We start from the raw sequence: 21,005 nt of genomic DNA on the forward strand, positions 1-21,005 counted from the left end.
GAAGTAACCAATCTATATAGTAAAACATTTTCATAAAATGTGCCAGCTCATGAATTCCTGTTGATGGCTTTGTAACTGTGTAACAATTCCTCTTGGCTGCCCCACTTGAATACAGCATTATTTTCTTTCACTAGAAACGACACCAACAACTGAGACCACCACCAGCACTACTTCAGGTTAGTAACATCATCTATCATTCTTGTTAGATTTTACCTTTGGACTCTGTGCTTTGTTTAGTGAAGCTCTATATAGCACCCTCTTCAGGAACATTTGTTCATTGCTTTATTCCAAAAATGTAGTTTCTCACCACGAAAATTTAAAAGCTACTGCCAAATTAAGGAGGCCTTTTGGAGCTGGTAGCCCACAATAATTTTTAAAAGAGCATTCAGGCTGGAACTTTTCAGTAGACATGGATAAGAATTTTCACTTTTATAGAAATAGTCTCTTCCCTTCGCCTCTTCCACTATTCCGGGAGTTTTTGGTCATGGCAACGCTGTGAAACAGTTTTGTTTCTGCTCATTGATTTTTTCCAAAATGGATCATCGAAGGAGTTTAGAACTTTCCTTGAAAAATCACAATGTCTTTTCATAATTTCGGTCCAATTGATAAATGACGAAGCAAAATTTGGTTAACTTCTAAATGTCTTTGTCTTTGGCACGAGCAATGAACATTGTTAAAATTCAGCCCAATCTCAGGAAAATGTGCAGTGTCGTAGTGAAATTGATTGGTGACTCTTGCAACTTAATTTGTAAATGCTTTTCTATTTGCTCTCCAGGAACAACACCAACAACATCTTTGACAACTGGTACAACTGAGTCCACCTCCAGTTCCACAACAGGTGAGTCAAACCACTTTCAATAAACATTGGCAAATCAAAGACAATGAGATAACATTGCTAACATCAGCTTTGTGACTTACTTCTTGCATATTTGCTTACATTATTGGCATAAAATGTGCAATTATACATGTTAAGATGTCAATGTTTGGCTCATAACAATTTTACCAAATTATTGCTCAATTTCAAAATAGTTCGGATTTGTGGAGGAAATGAGTTGGTGTTTTCTGCTTCTCATTTTCTTTGGGCATTCCGAAGCAAAAAACAAAAGCATGATTATAATGAACACATTTTACGCAAGTTGAGGATCATGTATTAATGGGACATATGAAGAGACATGCTTACCCATAGTGCACACATTCCATACTATTAGAAATTATGGTATTATGTAGACCTTGCGGTCTTTGGTAGACGGTGGATCTACCAGGAAATCCGCGAATGGTGTGTAGAGAGAACAGGATTATTTGTTATGGCACAGAAATATTCAGCAGCTGATTGATCAAAAGTATATTTTGCCCTGCCATTTTTTCTACGAAGGAAATAAATGCCCTCTGTTAAACATTTTAATAAAGGTGCTAGCATATGAATTCCTGCTGATTGGTTCCTGACTACCAGCAGTTAGCTGTATATCAATACCTCTTGGCTGTCTTGGTTGAATATTGCATTATTTTCTTTCAGTAGAAACACCAACAACTACATCAACAACTGAGACCACTACCAGTCCTGCATCAGGTTAGTGACAATATATTTCAGACAATTGTAGGAAAGGCACACATAACAGGGAGTACATATAATCTCCATGCACACAACACCCATGGAATAAATCAATCTGAAGTTTCTGGTGCTTTGAGGAAGGAGTTGCACCAGCTGTGGCACTTTACCGCTCCTTTAGCTCTAATGTTCTGATCAGTAGTTCTTAGAATACTTGCTGAGCTTCCACAAAATCTGAAGTTGGTACATTAAGGAATTGAAATTGTTTGTGATGGCCTGAAATATTCAGCTGCTGATTGACAAGGAAAAAGTAATGCAGCCGTATAGTATGGCCACACGCCTTATTCAATTCATCGGTGAAGTGACGGGGAAGTGGCCGGGGACGGCACCGGAGACCCACCTAGTGGAGGTGGTGAAATAGGCGAGCTGGGCGCTGAACTCCTTGGGGTGGCCGCGGGGGACACAGTCTGTTTTTGCTGAGCAGTTTATCTTCGCTTACATTAGTAAGAAGTAACCAATCTATATAGTAAAACATTTTCATAAAATGTGCCAGCTCATGAATTCCTGTTGATGGCTTTGTAACTGTGTAACAATTCCTCTTGGCTGCCCCACTTGAATACAGCATTATTTTCTTTCACTAGAAACGACACCAACAACTGAGACCACCACCAGCACTACTTCAGGTTAGTAACATCATCTATCATTCTTGTTAGATTTTACTTTTGGACTCTGTGCTTTGTTTAGTGAAGCTCTATATAGCACCCTCTTCAGGAACATTTGTTCATTGCTTTATTCCAAAAATGTAGTTTCTCACCACGAAAACATAGAAGCTACTGCCAAATTAAGGAGGCCTTTTGGAGCTGGTAGCCCACAATAATTTTTAAAAGAGCATTCAGGCTGGAACCTTTCAGTAGACATGGATAAGAATGTTCACTTTTATAGAAATAGTCACTTCCCTTCGCCTCTTCCACCATTCCGGGAGTTTTTGGTCATGGCAACGCTGTGAAACAGTTTTGTTTCTGCTCAATGATTTTTCCAAAATGGATCAATGAAGGAGTTTAGAACTTTCTTTAAAAAATCACAATGTCTTTTCATAATTTCGGTCCAATTGACAAATGACGAAGCAAAATTTGGTTAACTTCTAAATGTCCTTTGCTTAGGCACGAGCAATGAACATTGTGAAAATTCAGCCCAGTCTCAGGAAAATGTGCAGTGTCGTACTGAAATTGATTGGTGACTCTTGCAATTCAATCTGTAATTTGTTTTCTATTTGCTCTCCAGGAACAACACCAACAACATATTTGACAACTGGCACAACTAAGTCCACCACCAGTTCCACAACAGGTGAGTCAAACCACTTTTAGTAAACATTGGCTAATCTTTAGACAATGGGGCAACATTTCTAACATCAGCACTGTGGCTCCATTCTTTTATCTTCGCTCACATTATGGGCATGAATCGTGCAACTATACTGCTAGTAATAATGGCGTAAAGAAGACCACAAAGTGTATGGAAGACGTGTTTCGATACGCAGGGATATCCGCAATCGATGTGTCATGATTGTTCGAGATGGCAGGGAAATATTAATATGCTAATTGACAGAGATAAATAAATTTAGCAGCATACTATGTCCTCCTACATTTTTCTACGATGAAGGAAATATCAAGTGTAACATGTTTTATTAAAAGGTGCCAGTTGATAAATTCCTGTTGAAGGATTCTAAACTGCATAACAATTCCTCTTGTTTGTCTCGCTGGAACATAACATTTTTTTATATTTCACTAGAAACAACTCCATCAACATCTGGGACCACCACTACATCAGGTCAGTATCATCCCCTGTTAAAAACTTGGGGGGATCACAGGCAGTGAAAGGGAGAACGTGCAATCCCAGCCTAGACAGCACCCGAGGTCAGGATAGAATACAAATCCCTAACACTATGAGGCTGCAGCTCTTCCAGCTGCACATCTGTGCCAACTCAGTCTTACTAAATGCCTGTTCAGCTGCAATTTCTCAAAGACAAGGAAAAAGTAATTCAGATGTATAGTATGGCAAACGCTTTATTCAATGATGAAGAAAATGACAACTGATAAAAGGTTTTAATAAAATGTGCCATTCCATGAATACCTGTTGATGGCTGTATAACTGCGTACACTTTACTCTTTGCTGCCCCACTTGAATACAACATTATTTTCTTTCACTAGAAACGACACCAACAACTGAGACCACAACCAGCACCACATCAGGTTAGTAACATCTATCAATCTTGTTAGCTTTTCCTTTAGGACTCTGTGCTTTGTTTAGTGAAGCTCTATATAGCACCCTCTTCAGGAATATTTGTTCATTGTTTTATTCCAAAAATGTGGATTCTCACCACGAAAATATAGATTAATCTACCGAATTAAGAAGGCCTTTTGGTACTGATTGCCTGCAAAAATTTAAAAAAGAGCATTGAGTCTGGCACCTTTCAGTAGACATAGATAAGGATTTTCACTTTTATAGAAAAGGTCTCTTCCCTTCGCCTCTTCCACTATTCCGGGAGTTTTTGGTCATTGCAACGCTGTTAAACTGTTTTGCTTCAGCTCAAAGATTTTTCAAAATTGGATCAACGAATAATGGTATTAGAAATTATGGTATTAAGTAGACCTTGCGGTCTTTGGAAGACGGTTGATCTTCCAGGAAATTCGCAACGGGTGTATAGATAGAACAGGATTATTTGTGATGGCATCGAAATATTCATTGCTGATTAATCAAAAGTATATTTTGCCCTGCCATTTTATTCTACGAAGAACAAAAATGCCATCTGTTAAACATTTTAATTAAGTGTGCCAGCATATGAATTCCTGCTGATGGTTTCCTGACTACCAATAGTTAGCTGTATACCAATTCCTCTTGGCTGTCTTGATTGAATATTGCGTTTTTTTTCTTTCACTAGAAACACCAACAACTACATCAACAACTGAGACCACTACCAGTACTACATCAGGTTAGTGACAATATATTTCAGACACTTGTCGGAAAGGCACACATAACAGCGAGTACATGTAATCTCCATGCACACAACACCCACGGAACAAATCAATCTGAAGTCTCTGGTGCTGTGAGGCAGGAGTTGCCCCAGCTGTGGCACTTTACCGCTCCTTATGTTCTAAATTTCTAATCAGTAGTTCTTAGAATACTTGCTGACCTTCCACAAAATCTGAAGTTGGTACATTAAGAAATTGAAATTGTTTGTGATGGCCCTGAAATATTCAGCTGCTGATTGACAAGGAAATAGTAATGCAGCCGTATAGTATGGCCACACGCCTTATTCAATTCATCGGTGAAGTGACGGGGAAGTGGCCGGGGACGGCACCGGAGACCCACCTAGTGGAGGTGGTGAAATAGGCGAGCGGGCGCTGAACTCCTTGGAGAGGCCGCGGGGGACACAGTCTGTTTTTGCTGAGCAGTTTATCTTCGCTTACATTAGTAAGAAGTAACCAATCTATATAGTAAAACATTTTCATAAAATGTGCCAGCTCATGAATTCCTGTTGATGGCTTTGTAACTGTGTAACAATTCCTCTTGGCTGCCCCACTTGAATACAGCATTATTTTCTTTCACTAGAAACGACACCAACAACTGAGACCACCACCAGCACTACTTCAGGTTAGTAACATCATCTATCATTCTTGTTAGATTTTACCTTTGGACTCTGTGCTTTGTTTAGTGAAGCTCTATATAGCACCCTCTTCAGGAACATTTGTTCATTGCTTTATTCCAAAAATGTAGTTTCTCACCACGAAAATTTAAAAGCTACTGCCAAATTAAGGAGGCCTTTTGGAGCTGGTAGCCCACAATAATTTTTAAAAGAGCATTCAGGCTGGAACTTTTCAGTAGACATGGATAAGAATTTTCACTTTTATAGAAATAGTCTCTTCCCTTCGCCTCTTCCACTATTCCGGGAGTTTTTGGTCATGGCAACGCTGTGAAACAGTTTTGTTTCTGCTCATTGATTTTTTCCAAAATGGATCATCGAAGGAGTTTAGAACTTTCCTTGAAAAATCACAATGTCTTTTCATAATTTCGGTCCAATTGATAAATGACGAAGCAAAATTTGGTTAACTTCTAAATGTCTTTGTCTTTGGCACGAGCAATGAACATTGTTAAAATTCAGCCCAATCTCAGGAAAATGTGCAGTGTCGTAGTGAAATTGATTGGTGACTCTTGCAACTTAATTTGTAAATGCTTTTCTATTTGCTCTCCAGGAACAACACCAACAACATCTTTGACAACTGGTACAACTGAGTCCACCTCCAGTTCCACAACAGGTGAGTCAAACCACTTTCAATAAACATTGGCAAATCAAAGACAATGAGATAACATTGCTAACATCAGCTTTGTGACTTACTTCTTGCATATTTGCTTACATTATTGGCATAAAATGTGCAATTATACATGTTAAGATGTCAATGTTTGGCTCATAACAATTTTACCAAATTATTGCTCAATTTCAAAATAGTTCGGATTTGTGGAGGAAATGAGTTGGTGTTTTCTGCTTCTCATTTTCTTTGGGCATTCCGAAGCAAAAAACAAAAGCATGATTATAATGAACACATTTTACGCAAGTTGAGGATCATGTATTAATGGGACATATGAAGAGACATGCTTACCCATAGTGCACACATTCCATACTATTAGAAATTATGGTATTATGTAGACCTTGCGGTCTTTGGTAGACGGTGGATCTACCAGGAAATCCGCGAATGGTGTGTAGAGAGAACAGGATTATTTGTTATGGCACAGAAATATTCAGCAGCTGATTGATCAAAAGTATATTTTGCCCTGCCATTTTTTCTACGAAGGAAATAAATGCCCTCTGTTAAACATTTTAATAAAGGTGCTAGCATATGAATTCCTGCTGATTGGTTCCTGACTACCAGCAGTTAGCTGTATATCAATACCTCTTGGCTGTCTTGGTTGAATATTGCATTATTTTCTTTCAGTAGAAACACCAACAACTACATCAACAACTGAGACCACTACCAGTCCTGCATCAGGTTAGTGACAATATATTTCAGACAATTGTAGGAAAGGCACACATAACAGGGAGTACATATAATCTCCATGCACACAACACCCATGGAATAAATCAATCTGAAGTTTCTGGTGCTTTGAGGAAGGAGTTGCACCAGCTGTGGCACTTTACCGCTCCTTTAGCTCTAATGTTCTGATCAGTAGTTCTTAGAATACTTGCTGAGCTTCCACAAAATCTGAAGTTGGTACATTAAGGAATTGAAATTGTTTGTGATGGCCTGAAATATTCAGCTGCTGATTGACAAGGAAAAAGTAATGCAGCCGTATAGTATGGCCACACGCCTTATTCAATTCATCGGTGAAGTGACGGGGAAGTGGCCGGGGACGGCACCGGAGACCCACCTAGTGGAGGTGGTGAAATAGGCGAGCTGGGCGCTGAACTCCTTGGGGTGGCCGCGGGGGACACAGTCTGTTTTTGCTGAGCAGTTTATCTTCGCTTGCATTAGTAAGAAGTAACCAATCTATATAGTAAAACGTTTTCATAAAATGTGCCAGCTCATGAATTCCTGTTGATGGCTTTATAACTGTGTAACAATTCCTCTTGGCTGCCCCACTTGAATACAGCATTATTTTCTTTCACTAGAAACGACACCAACAACTGAGACCACAACCAGCACTACTTCAGGTTAGTAACATCATCTATCATTCTTGTTAATTTTACTTTTGGACTCTGTACTTTGTTTAGTGAAGCTCTATATAGCACCCTTTTCAGGAACATTTGTTCATTGCTTTATTCCAAAAATGTAGTTTCTCACCACGAAAATATAGAAGCTACTGCCAAATTAAGGTGGCCTTTTGGAGCTGGTAGCCCACAATAATTTTTAAAAGAGCATTCAGGCTGGAACTTTTCAGTAGACATGGATAAGAATTTTCACTTTTATAGAATAGGTCTCTTCGCTTCACCTCTTCCACTATTCCGGGAGTTTTTGGTCATGGCAATGCTGTTAAACAGTTTTGTTTCTGCTCAATGATTTTTCCAAAATGGATCAATGAAGGAGTTTAGAACTTTCTTTAAAAAATCACAATGTCTTTTCATAATTTCGGTCCAATTGACAAATGACGAAGCAAAATTTGGTTAACTTCTAAATGTCCTTTGCTTAGGCACGAGCAATGAACATTGTGAAAATTCAGCCCAGTCTCAGGAAAATGTGCAGTGTCGTACTGAAATTGATTGGTGACTCTTGCAACTTAATTTGTAAATGCTTTTCTATTTGCTCTCCAGGAACAACACCAACAACATCTTTGACAACTGGTACAACTGAGTCCACCTCCAGTTCCACAACAGGTGAGTCAAACCACTTTCAATAAACATTGGCAAATCAAAGACAATGAGATAACATTGCTAACATCAGCTTTGTGACTTACTTCTTGCATATTTGCTTACATTATTGGCATAAAATGTGCAATTATACATGTTAAGATGTCAATGTTTGGCTCATAACAATTTTACCAAATTATTGCTCAATTTCAAAATAGTTCGGATTTGTGGAGGAAATGAGTTGGTGTTTTCTGCCTCTCATTTTCTTTGGGCATTCCGAAGCAAAAAACAAAACCATGATTATAATGAACACATTTTACGCAAGTTGAGGATCATGTATCAATGGGACATATGAAGAGACATGCTTACCCATAGTGCACACATTCCATACTATTAGAAATTATGGTATTATGTAGACCTTGCGGTCTTTGGTAGACGGTGGATCTACCAGGAAATCCGCGAATGGTGTGTAGAGAGAACAGGATTATTTGTTATGGCACAGAAATATTCAGCAGGTGATTGATCAAAAGTATATTTTGCCCTGCCATTTTTTCTACGAAGGAAATAAATGCCCTCTGTTAAACAATTTAATAAAGGTGCTAGCATATGAATTCCTGCTGATGGTTTCCTGACTACCAGCAGTTAGCTGTATATCAATACCTCTTGGCTGTCTTGGTTGAATATTGCATTATTTTCTTTCAGTAGAAACACCAACAACTACATCAACAACTGAGACCACTACCAGTCCTGCATCAGGTTAGTGACAATATATTTCAGACAATTGTAGGAAAGGCACACATAACAGGGAGTACATATAATCTCCATGCACACAACACCCATGGAATAAATCAATCTGAAGTTTCTGGTGCTTTGAGGAAGGAGTTGCACCAGCTGTGGCCCTTTACCGCTCCTTATGCTCTAATGTTCTGATCAGTAGTTCTTAGAATACTTGCTGAGCTTCCACAAAATCTGAAGTTGGTACATTAAGGAATTGAAATTGTTTGTGATGGCCTGAAATATTCAGCTGCTGATTGACAAGGAAAAAGTAATGCAGCCGTATAGTATGGCCACACGCCTTATTCAATTCATCGGTGAAGTGACGGGGAAGTGGCCGGGGACGGCACCGGAGACCCACCTAGTGGAGGTGGTGAAATAGGCGAGCTGGGCGCTGAACTCCTTGGGGTGGCCGCGGGGGACACAGTCTGTTTTTGCTGAGCAGTTTATCTTCGCTTGCATTAGTAAGAAGTAACCAATCTATATAGTAAAACGTTTTCATAAAATGTGCCAGCTCATGAATTCCTGTTGATGGCTTTATAACTGTGTAACAATTCCTCTTGGCTGCCCCACTTGAATACAGCATTATTTTCTTTCACTAGAAACGACACCAACAACTGAGACCACAACCAGCACTACTTCAGGTTAGTAACATCATCTATCATTCTTGTTAATTTTACTTTTGGACTCTGTACTTTGTTTAGTGAAGCTCTATATAGCACCCTCTTCAGGAACATTTGTTCATTGCTTTATTCCAAAAATGTAGTTTCTCACCACGAAAATATAGAAGCTACTGCCAAATTAAGGTGGCCTTTTGGAGCTGGTAGCCCACAATAATTTTTAAAAGAGCATTCAGGCTGGAACTTTTCAGTAGACATGGATAAGAATTTTCACTTTTATAGAAACAGTCTCTTCCCTTCGCCTCTTTCACTTTTCCGGGAGTTTTTGGTCATGGCAACGCTGTGAAACAGTTTGGTTTCTGCTCAATGATTTTTCCAAAATGGATCAATGAAGGAGTTTAGAACTTTCTTTAAAAAATAACAATGTCTTTTCATAATTTCGGTCCAATTGACAAATGACGAAGTAAAATTTGGTTAACTTCTAAATGTCCTTTGCTTAGGCACGAGCAATGAACATTGTTAAAATTCAGCCCAGTCTCAGGAAAATGTGCAGTGTCGTACTGAAATTGATTGGTGACTCTTGCAATTTAATTTGTAAATGCTTTTCTATTTGCTCGCCAGGAACAACACCAACAACATCTTTGACAACTGGTACAACTACCAACTGGTACACCTCCAGTTCCACAACAGGTGAGTCAAACCATTTTCAATGAACATTGGCAAATCAAAGACAATGAGATAACATTGCAAACATCAGCTTTGTGACTTACTTCTTGCATATTTGCTTGCATTATTGGCATAAATTGTGCGAATATACATGTTAAGATGTCAATGTTTGGCTCATAACAATTTTACCAAATTATTGCTCAATTTCAAAATAGTTCGGAGTTGTGGAGGAAATGAGTTGGTGTTTTCTGCTTCTCATTTTCTTTGGGCATTCCATAGCAAAAAACAAAACCATGATTATAATGAACACATTTTACGCAAATTGAGGATCATGTATCAATGGGACATATGAACAGACATGCTTACCCATAGTGCACACATTCCATACTATTAGAAATTATGGTATTAAGTAGACCTAGCGGTCTTTGGAAGATGGTTGATCTTCCAGGAAATTCGCAACGGGTGTATAGATAGAACAGGATTATTTGTGATGGCACCGAAATATTCAGTTGCTGATTAATCAAAAGTATATTTTGCCCTGCCATTTTATTCTACGAAGAACAAAAATGCCATCTGTTAAACATTTTAATAAAGTGTGCCAGCATATGAATTCCTGCTGATGGTTTCCTGACAACCAATAGTTAGCTGTATACCAATTCCTCTTGGTTGACTTGGTTGAATATTGCATTCTTTTCTTTCACTAGAAACACCAACAACTACATCAACAACTGAGACCACTACTAGTACTACATCAGGTTAGTGACAATATATTTCAGACACTTGTAGGAAAGGCACACATAACAGGGAGTACATTTAATCTCCATGCACAGAACACCCACGGAACAAATCAATCTGAAATCTCTGGTGCTGTGAGGTAGGAGTTGCACCAGCTGTGGCACTTTACCGCTCCTTAATGTTCTGAATTTCTGATCAATATTTCTTAGAATACTTGCTGAGCTTCCACAAAATCTGAAGTTGGTACATTAAGAAATTGAAATAGTTTGTGATGGCCCTGATATATTCAGCTGCTGATTGACAAGGAAAAAGTAATGCAGCCGTATAGTATGGCCGCATGCTTTATCCACTGATGAAGGAAATGACAACTAGTAAAACGTTTTCATAAAATATGCCAGATCATGAAATCCTGTTGATGGCTTTATAACCGTGTACCAATTCCCCTTGGCTGCCCCGTTTGAATACAGCATTATTTTCTTTCACTAGAAACGACACCAACAACTGAGACCACCACCAGCACTACATCAGGTTAGTAACATCATCTATCAATCTTGTTAGCTTTCCTTTAGGACTCTGTGCTTTGTTTAGTGAAGCTCCACATAGCACCCTCTTCACTAACATTTGTTCATTTCTTTATACCAAAAATGTAGTTTCTCACCACGAAAATATTGAAGTTACTACCAAATTAAGGAAGCCTTTTGGTGCTGGTTGCCCACAATAATTTTAAAAATAGCATTGAGTCTGGCACATTTCAGTGGACATGGATAAGGATTTTCACTTTTATAGAAAAGGCCCCTTCACCTCTTCCACTTTGATCATGGCAAAGCTGTTAAACAGTTTTGTTTCTGCTCATTGATTTTTCCAAAATGGATCAACGAAGGAGTTTAGAACTTTCTTCGTAAAATCACAGTCTTTTCATAATTTCTGTCCATTTGATAAATGACGAAGCAAAATTTGTCTAACCTCTAAATATCCTTCGCTTTGGCACGAGCAATGAACATTGTTAAAATTTAGCCCAGTCTCAGGAAAATGTGCAGTGTCGTACTGAAATTGATTGGTGACTCTTGCAATTTAATTTGTAAATGCTTTTCTATTTGCTCTCCAGGAACAACAAAAACAACATATTTGACAACTGGTACAACTGAGTCCACCTCCAGTTCCACAACAGGTGAGTCAAACCACTTTCAATAAACATTGGCAAATCAAAGACAATGAAAACACATTTTTAACATCAGCTCTGTGACTTATCTCTTGCATATTTGCTGACATTATTGGCATAAATTGTGCAAATATCCATGTTAAGATATCAATGTTTTGCTCATAATAATTTTACCAAATTATGACACAATTTCAAAATAATTCGGATTTGTGGAGGATATTAGTTGGTGTTTTCTGCTTCTCAATTTCTTCGGACATTCCGTAGCAAAAAACAAAACCATGATTATAATGAACACATTTTACGCAAGTTGAGAATCATGTATCAATGGGACATATGAACAGACATGCTTACCCATAGTACATACATTCCATACTATTAAAAAAATATGGTATTAAGTAGACCTTGCGGTCCTTGGAAGATGGATGATCTTCCAGGAAACCCGCAACTGGTGTATAGATAAAACAGGATTATTTGTGATGGCACAGAAATATTCAGTTGCCGATTGATCATATGTATATTTTGCCCTGCCATTTTATTCTACGAAGAACAAAAATGCCATCTGATAAACATTTTAATAAAGTGTGCTAGCATATGAATTCCTGCTGATGGTTTCCTGACTCCCAATAGTTAGCTGTATACCAATTCCTCTTGGCTGTCTTGGTTGAATTTTGCATTATTTTCTTTCACTAGAAACACCAACAACTACATCAACAACTGAGACCACTACCAGTACTACATCAGGTTAGTGACAATATATTTCAGATACTTGTAGGAAAGGCACACATAACAGCGAGTACATGTAATCTCCATGCACACAACACCCACGGAACAAATCAATCTGAAGTCTCTGGTGCTGTGAGGTAGGAGTTGCACCAGCTGTGGCACTTTACCACTCCTTATGTTCTAAATTTCTTATCAGTAGTTCTTGGAATACTTGCTGAGCTTCCACAAAATCTGAAGTTGGTACATTAAAAAATTGAAATTGTTTGTGATGGCCCTGAAATATTCAGCTGCTGATTGACAAGGATTTTTATTTTTGTTGAAAAAGTTTCTTCCCTTCCCCTCTTCCACTATTCCGGAAGTTTTTGTTCATGGCAACGTTACAAAACAATTTTGTTTCTGCTCAATGATTTTCCAAAATGGATCAACGAAGGAGTTCAGAACTTTCTTTGAAAAATCACCATGTCTTTTCATGATTTCGTTCCATTTGATAAATGATGAAGCAAAATTTGGTTCATTTCTCAATGTCCTTTGCTTAGGCACGAGCAATGAACATTGATAACATTCATCCCAGTCTCAGGAAAATGTGCAGAGTCCTACTGAAATTGATTGCTGACTCTTGCAATTCAATCTGTAATTTGTTTTCTATTTGCTCTCCAGGAACAACACCAACAACATCTTTGACAACTGGCACAACTGAGTCCACCACCAGTTCCACAACAGGTGAGTCAAACCACTTTTAGTAAACATTGGCTAATCTTTAGACAATGGGGCAACATTTCTAACATCAGCACTGTGGCTCCATTCTTATATCTTCGCTCACATTATGGGCATGAATCGTGCAACTATACTGCTAGTAATAATGGCGTAAAGAAGACCATACAGTGTATGGAAGACGTGTTTCGATACGCAGGGATATCCGCAATCGATGTGTCATGATTGTTCGAGATGGCAGGGAAATATTAATATGCTAATTGACAGAGATAAATAAATTTAGCAGCATACTATGTCCTCCTACTTTTTTCTACGATGAAGGAAATATCAAGTGTAACATGTTTTATTAAAAGGTGCCAGTTGATAAATTCCTGTTGAAGGATTCTAAACTGCGTAACAATTCCTCTTGTTTGTCTCGGTGGAACATAACATTTTTTTATTTCACTAGAAACAACTCCATCAACATCTGGGACCACCACTACATCAGGTCAGTATCATCCTCTGTTAAAAACTTGGGGGGATCACAGGCAGTGAAAGGGAGAACGTGCAATCCCAGCCTAGACAGCACCCGAGGTCAGGATAGAATACAAATCCCTAACACTATGAGGCTGCAGCTCTTCCAGTTGCACATCTGTGCCAACTCAGTCTTACTAAATGCCTGTTCAGCTGCAATTTCTCAAAGACAAGGAAAAAGTAATTCAGATGTATAGTATGGCAAACGCTTTATTCAATGATGAAGAAAATGACAACTGATAAAAGGTTTTAATAAAATGTGCCATTCCATGAATACCTGTTGATGGCTGTATGACTGCGTACACTTTACTCTTTGCTGCCCCACTTGAATACAACATTATTTTCTTTCACTAGAAACGACACCAACAACTGAGACCACAACCAGCACCACATCAGGTTAGTAACATCTATCAATCTTGTTAGCTTTTCCTTTAGGACTCTGTGCTTTGTTTAGTGAAGCTCTATATAGCACCCTCTTCAGGAATATTTGTTCATTGTTTTATTCCAAAAATGTGGATTCTCACCACGAAAATATAGATTAATCTACCGAATTAAGAAGGCCTTTTGGTACTGATTGCCTGCAAAAATTTAAAAAAGAGCATTGAGTCTGGCACCTTTCAGTAGACATAGATAAGGATTTTCACTTTTATAGAAAAGGTCTCTTCCCTTCGCCTCTTCCACTATTCCGGGAGTTTTTGGTCATTGCAACGCTGTTAAACTGTTTTGCTTCAGCTCAAAGATTTTTCAAAATTGGATCAACGAATAATGGTATTAGAAATTATGGTATTAAGTAGACCTTGCGGTCTTTGGAAGACGGTTGATCTTCCAGGAAATTCGCAACGGGTGTATATATAGAACAGGATTATTTGTGATGGCACCGAAATATTCATTGCTGATTAATCAAAAGTATATTTTGCCCTGCCATTTTATTCTACGAAGAACAAAAATGCCATCTGTTAAACATTTTAATTAAGTGTGCCAGCATATGAATTCATGCTGATGGTTTCCTGACTACCAATAGTTAGCTGTATACCAATTCCTCTTGGCTGTATTGGTTGAATATTGCGTTTTTTTTCTTTCACTAGAAACACCAACAACTACATCAACAACTGAGACCACTACCAGTACTACATCAGGTTAGTGACAATATATTTCAGAAACTTGTAGGAAAGGCACACATAACAGCGAGTACATGTAATCTCCATGCACACAACACCCACGGAACAAGTCAATCTGAAATCTCTGGTGCTGTGAGGCAGGAGTTGCCCCAGCTGTGGCACTTTACCGCTCCTTATGTTCTAAATTTCTGATCAGTAGTTCTTAGAATACTTGCTGACCTTCCACAAAATCTGAAGTTGGTACATTAAGAAATTGAAATTGTTTGTGATGGCCCTGAAATATTCAGCTGCTGATTGACAAGGAAATAGTAATGCAGCCGTATAGTATGGCCACACGCCTTATTCAATTCATCGGTGAAGTGACGGGGAAGTGGCCGGGGACGGCACCGGAGACCCACCTAGTGGAGGTGGTGAAATAGGCGAGCTGGGCGCTGAACTCCTTGGAGAGGCCGCGGGGGACACAGTCTGTTTTTGCTGAGCAGTTTATCTTCGCTTACATTAGTAAGAAGTAACCAATCTATATAGTAAAACATTTTCATAAAATGTGCCAGCTCATGAATTCCTGTTGATGGCTTTGTAACTGTGTAACAATTCCTCTTGGCTGCCCCACTTGAATACAGCATTATTTTCTTTCACTAGAAACGACACCAACAACTGAGACCACCACCAGCACTACTTCAGGTTAGTAACATCATCTATCATTCTTGTTAGATTTTACTTTTGGACTCTGTGCTTTGTTTAGTGAAGCTCTATATAGCACCCTCTTCAGGAACATTTGTTCATTGCTTTATTCCAAAAATGTAGTTTCTCACCACGAAAATTTAAAAGCTACTGCCAAATTAAGGAGGCCTTTTGGAGCTGGTAGCCCACAATAATTTTTAAAAGAGCATTCAGGCTGGAACTTTTCAGTAGACATGGATAAGAATTTTCACTTTTATAGAAATAGTCTCTTCCCTTCGCCTCTTCCACTATTCCGGGAGTTTTTGGTCATGGCAACGCTGTGAAACAGTTTTGTTTCTGCTCATTGATTTTTTCCAAAATGGATCATCGAAGGAGTTTAGAACTTTCCTTGAAAAATCACAATGTCTTTTCATAATTTCGGTCCAATTGATAAATGACGAAGCAAAATTTGGTTAACTTCTAAATGTCTTTGTCTTTGGCACGAGCAATGAACATTGTTAAAATTCAGCCCAATCTCAGGAAAATGTGCAGTGTCGTAGTGAAATTGATTGGTGACTCTTGCAACTTAATTTGTAAATGCTTTTCTATTTGCTCTCCAGGAACAACACCAACAACATCTTTGACAACTGGTACAACTGAGTCCACCTCCAGTTCCACAACAGGTGAGTCAAACCACTTTCAATAAACATTGGCAAATCAAAGACAATGAGATAACATTGCTAACATCAGCTTTGTGACTTACTTCTTGCATATTTGCTTACATTATTGGCATAAAATGTGCAATTATACATGTTAAGATGTCAATGTTTGGCTCATAACAATTTTACCAAATTATTGCTCAATTTCAAAATAGTTCGGATTTGTGGAGGAAATGAGTTGGTGTTTTCTGCTTCTCATTTTCTTTGGGCATTCCGAAGCAAAAAACAAAAGCATGATTATAATGAACACATTTTACGCAAGTTGAGGATCATGTATTAATGGGACATATGAAGAGACATGCTTACCCATAGTGCACACATTCCATACTATTAGAAATTATGGTATTATGTAGACCTTGCGGTCTTTGGTAGACGGTGGATCTACCAGGAAATCCGCGAATGGTGTGTAGAGAGAACAGGATTATTTGTTATGGCACAGAAATATTCAGCAGCTGATTGATCAAAAGTATATTTTGCCCTGCCATTTTTTCTACGAAGGAAATAAATGCCCTCTGTTAAACATTTTAATAAAGGTGCTAGCATATGAATTCCTGCTGATTGGTTCCTGACTACCAGCAGTTAGCTGTATATCAATACCTCTTGGCTGTCTTGGTTGAATATTGCATTATTTTCTTTCAGTAGAAACACCAACAACTACATCAACAACTGAGACCACTACCAGTCCTGCATCAGGTTAGTGACAATATATTTCAGACAATTGTAGGAAAGGCACACATAACAGGGAGTACATATAATCTCCATGCACACAACACCCATGGAATAAATCAATCTGAAGTTTCTGGTGCTTTGAGGAAGGAGTTGCACCAGCTGTGGCACTTTACCGCTCCTTTAGCTCTAATGTTCTGATCAGTAGTTCTTAGAATACTTGCTGAGCTTCCACAAAATCTGAAGTTGGTACATTAAGGAATTGAAATTGTTTGTGATGGCCTGAAATATTCAGCTGCTGATTGACAAGGAAAAAGTAATGCAGCCGTATAGTATGGCCACACGCCTTATTCAATTCATCGGTGAAGTGACGGGGAAGTGGCCGGGGACGGCACCGGAGACCCACCTAGTGGAGGTGGTGAAATAGGCGAGCTGGGCGCTGAACTCCTTGGGGTGGCCGCGGGGGACACAGTCTGTTTTTACTGAGCAGTTTATCTTCGCTTACATTAGTAAGAAGTTACCAATCTATATAGTAAAACATTTTCATAAAATGTGCCAGCTCATGAATTCCTGTTGATGGCTTTATAAATGTGTAACCATTCCTCTTGGCTGCCCCACTTGAATACAGCATTATTTTCTTTCACTAGAAACGACACCAACAACTGAGACCACAACCAGCACTGCTTCAGGTTAGTAACATCATCTATCATTCTTGTTAGATTTTACTTTTGGACTCTGTACTTTGTTTAGTGAAGCTCTATATAGCACCCTCTTCAGGAACATTTGTTCATTGCTTTATTCCAAAAATGTAGATTCTCACCATGAAAATATAGAAGCTACTGCCAAATTAAGGTGGCCTTTTGGAGCTGGTAGCCCACAATAATTTTTAAAAGAGCATTCAGGCTGGAACTTTTCAGTAGACATGGATAAGAATTTTCACTTTTATAGAATAGGTCTCTTCGCTTCACCTCTTCCACTATTCCGGGAGTTTTTGGTCATGGCAATGCTGTTAAACAGTTTTGTTTCTGCTCAATGATTTTTCCAAAATGGATCAATGAAGGAGTTTAGAACTTTCTTTAAAAAATCACAATGTCTTTTCATAATTTCGGTCCAATTGACAAATGACGAAGCAAAATTTGGTTAACTTCTAAATGTCCTTTGCTTAGGCACGAGCAATGAACATTGTGAAAATTCAGCCCAGTCTCAGGAAAATGTGCAGTGTCGTACTGAAATTGATTGGTGACTCTTGCAACTTAATTTGTAAATGCTTTTCTATTTGCTCTCCAGGAACAACACCAACAACATCTTTGACAACTGGTACAACTGAGTCCACCTCCAGTTCCACAACAGGTGAGTCAAACCACTTTCAATAAACATTGGCAAATCAAAGACAATGAGATAACATTGCTAACATCAGCTTTGTGACTTACTTCTTGCATATTTGCTTACATTATTGGCATAAAATGTGCAATTATACATGTTAAGATGTCAATGTTTGGCTCATAACAATTTTACCAAATTATTGCTCAATTTCAAAATAGTTCGGATTTGTGGAGGAAATGAGTTGGTGTTTTCTGCCTCTCATTTTCTTTGGGCATTCCGAAGCAAAAAACAAAACCATGATTATAATGAACACATTTTACGCAAGTTGAGGATCATGTATCAATGGGACATATGAAGAGACATGCTTACCCATAGTGCACACATTCCATACTATTAGAAATTATGGTATTATGTAGACCTTGCGGTCTTTGGTAGACGGTGGATCTACCAGGAAATCCGCGAATGGTGTGTAGAGAGAACAGGATTATTTGTTATGGCACAGAAATATTCAGCAGGTGATTGATCAAAAGTATATTTTGCCCTGCCATTTTTTCTACGAAGGAAATAAATGCCCTCTGTTAAACAATTTAATAAAGGTGCTAGCATATGAATTCCTGCTGATGGTTTCCTGACTACCAGCAGTTAGCTGTATATCAATACCTCTTGGCTGTCTTGGTTGAATATTGCATTATTTTCTTTCAGTAGAAACACCAACAACTACATCAACAACTGAGACCACTACCAGTCCTGCATCAGGTTAGTGACAATATATTTCAGACAATTGTAGGAAAGGCACACATAACAGGGAGTACATATAATCTCCATGCACACAACACCCATGGAATAAATCAATCTGAAGTTTCTGGTGCTTTGAGGAAGGAGTTGCACCAGCTGTGGCCCTTTACCGCTCCTTATGCTCTAATGTTCTGATCAGTAGTTCTTAGAATACTTGCTGAGCTTCCACAAAATCTGAAGTTGGTACATTAAGGAATTGAAATTGTTTGTGATGGCCTGAAATATTCAGCTGCTGATTGACAAGGAAAAAGTAATGCAGCCGTATAGTATGGCCACACGCCTTATTCAATTCATCGGTGAAGTGACGGGGAAGTGGCCGGGGACAGCACCGGAGACCCACCTAGTGGAGGTGGTGAAATAGGCGAGCTGGGCGCTGAACTCCTTGGGGTGGCCGCGGGGGACACAGTCTGTTTTTGCTGAGCAGTTTATCTTCGCTTGCATTAGTAAGAAGTAACCAATCTATATAGTAAAACGTTTTCATAAAATGTGCCAGCTCATGAATTCCTGTTGATGGCTTTATAACTGTGTAACAATTCCTCTTGGCTGCCCCACTTGAATACAGCATTATTTTCTTTCACTAGAAACGACACCAACAACTGAGACCACAACCAGCACTACTTCAGGTTAGTAACATCATCTATCATTCTTGTTAATTTTACTTTTGGACTCTGTACTTTGTTTAGTGAAGCTCTATATAGCACCCTCTTCAGGAACATTTGTTCATTGCTTTATTCCAAAAATGTAGTTTCTCACCAAGAAAATATAGAAACAACTACCCAATTAAGGAGGCCTTTTGGTGCTAATTGCCTGCAATAATTAAAAAAAGAGCATTGAGACTGGCATCTTTCAGTGGACATGGATAAGGATTTTTACTTTTATAGAATAGGTCTCTTCGCTTCACCTCTTCCACTATTCCGGGAGGTTTAGGTAATGGCAACGCTGTGAAACAGTTTTGTTTCTGCTCATTGATTTTTTCCAAAATGGATCATCGAAGGAGTTTAGAACTTTCCTTGAAAAATCACAATGTCTTTTCATAATTTCGGTCCAATTGATAAATGACGAAGCAAAATTTGGTTAACTTCTAAATGTCTTTGACTTTGGCACGAGCAATGAACATTGTTAAAATTCAGCCCAAACTCAGGAAAATGTGCAGTGTCGTACTGAAATTGATTGGTGACTCTTGCAATTTAATTTGTAAATGCTTTTCTATTTGCTCTCCAGGAACAACACCAACAACATCTTTGACAACTGGTACAACTGAATCCACCTCCAGTTCCACAACAGGCGAGTCAAACCACTTTCAATAAACATTGGCAAATCAAAGACAATGAGATAACATTGCTAACATCAGCTTTGTGACTTACTTCTTGCATATTTGCTTACATTATTGGCATAAAATGTGCAATTATACATGTTAAGATGTCAATGTTTGGCTCATAACAATTTTACCAAATTATTGCTCAATTTCAAAATAGTTCGGATTTGTGGAGGAAATGAGTTGGTGTTTTCTGCCTCTCATTTTCTTTGGGCATTCCGAAGCAAAAAACAAAACCATGATTATAATGAACACATTTTACGCAAGTTGAGGATCATGTATCAATGGGACATATGAAGAGACATGCTTACCCATAGTGCACACATTCCATACTATTAGAAATTATGGTATTATGTAGACCTTGCGGTCTTTGGTAGACGGTGGATCTACCAGGAAATCCGCGAATGGTGTGTAGAGAGAACAGGATTATTTGTTATGGCACAGAAATATTCAGCAGGTGATTGATCAAAAGTATATTTTGCCCTGCCATTTTTTCTACGAAGGAAATAAATGCCCTCTGTTAAACAATTTAATAAAGGTGCTAGCATATGAATTCCTGCTGATGGTTTCCTGACTACCAGCAGTTAGCTGTATATCAATACCTCTTGGCTGTCTTGGTTGAATATTG

At 38.5% G+C, this 21,005-nt stretch overlaps 1 protein-coding gene across 50 annotated transcripts in view; it reads left to right on the top strand.

Annotated features, from left to right (window-relative positions):
- Positions 1-21,005, top strand: part of LOC116985141 (mucin-2-like) — a 1,051,610-nt gene that overhangs the window by 1,016,089 nt on the left and 14,516 nt on the right. For 45 of the 50 annotated variants that reach the window (XM_033039637.1, XM_033039614.1, XM_033039617.1 and 42 more), the window contains 26 exons: positions 135-176; positions 776-838; positions 1,514-1,567; positions 2,188-2,229; positions 2,828-2,890; positions 3,332-3,370; positions 3,751-3,792; positions 4,482-4,532; positions 5,153-5,194; positions 5,794-5,856; positions 6,532-6,585; positions 7,206-7,247; positions 7,845-7,907; positions 8,583-8,636; positions 9,257-9,298; positions 11,162-11,203; positions 11,781-11,843; positions 12,525-12,575; positions 13,215-13,277; positions 13,717-13,755; positions 14,136-14,177; positions 14,867-14,917; positions 15,539-15,580; positions 16,180-16,242; positions 18,232-18,294; positions 18,970-19,023. In XM_033039637.1, coding sequence (XP_032895528.1) covers positions 135-176; positions 776-838; positions 1,514-1,567; positions 2,188-2,229; positions 2,828-2,890; positions 3,332-3,370; positions 3,751-3,792; positions 4,482-4,532; positions 5,153-5,194; positions 5,794-5,856; positions 6,532-6,585; positions 7,206-7,247; positions 7,845-7,907; positions 8,583-8,636; positions 9,257-9,298; positions 11,162-11,203; positions 11,781-11,843; positions 12,525-12,575; positions 13,215-13,277; positions 13,717-13,755; positions 14,136-14,177; positions 14,867-14,917; positions 15,539-15,580; positions 16,180-16,242; positions 18,232-18,294; positions 18,970-19,023 — 1,329 coding nt within the window. Of the gene's footprint in view, positions 1-134; positions 177-775; positions 839-1,513; positions 1,568-2,187; positions 2,230-2,827; positions 2,891-3,331; positions 3,371-3,750; positions 3,793-4,481; positions 4,533-5,152; positions 5,195-5,793; positions 5,857-6,531; positions 6,586-7,205; positions 7,248-7,844; positions 7,908-8,582; positions 8,637-9,256; positions 9,299-10,644; positions 10,696-11,161; positions 11,204-11,780; positions 11,844-12,524; positions 12,576-13,214; positions 13,278-13,716; positions 13,756-14,135; positions 14,178-14,866; positions 14,918-15,538; positions 15,581-16,179; positions 16,243-18,231; positions 18,295-18,969; positions 19,024-21,005 lie in introns of all 50 variants that reach the window. The other 5 variants (XM_033039620.1, XM_033039615.1, XM_033039616.1 and 2 more) reach the window with 5 other exon arrangements.

Source organism: Amblyraja radiata, chromosome 21, assembly GCF_010909765.2.
Source record: "Amblyraja radiata isolate CabotCenter1 chromosome 21, sAmbRad1.1.pri, whole genome shotgun sequence".
NCBI classification, from domain to species: Eukaryota; Metazoa; Chordata; class Chondrichthyes; order Rajiformes; family Rajidae; genus Amblyraja; species Amblyraja radiata.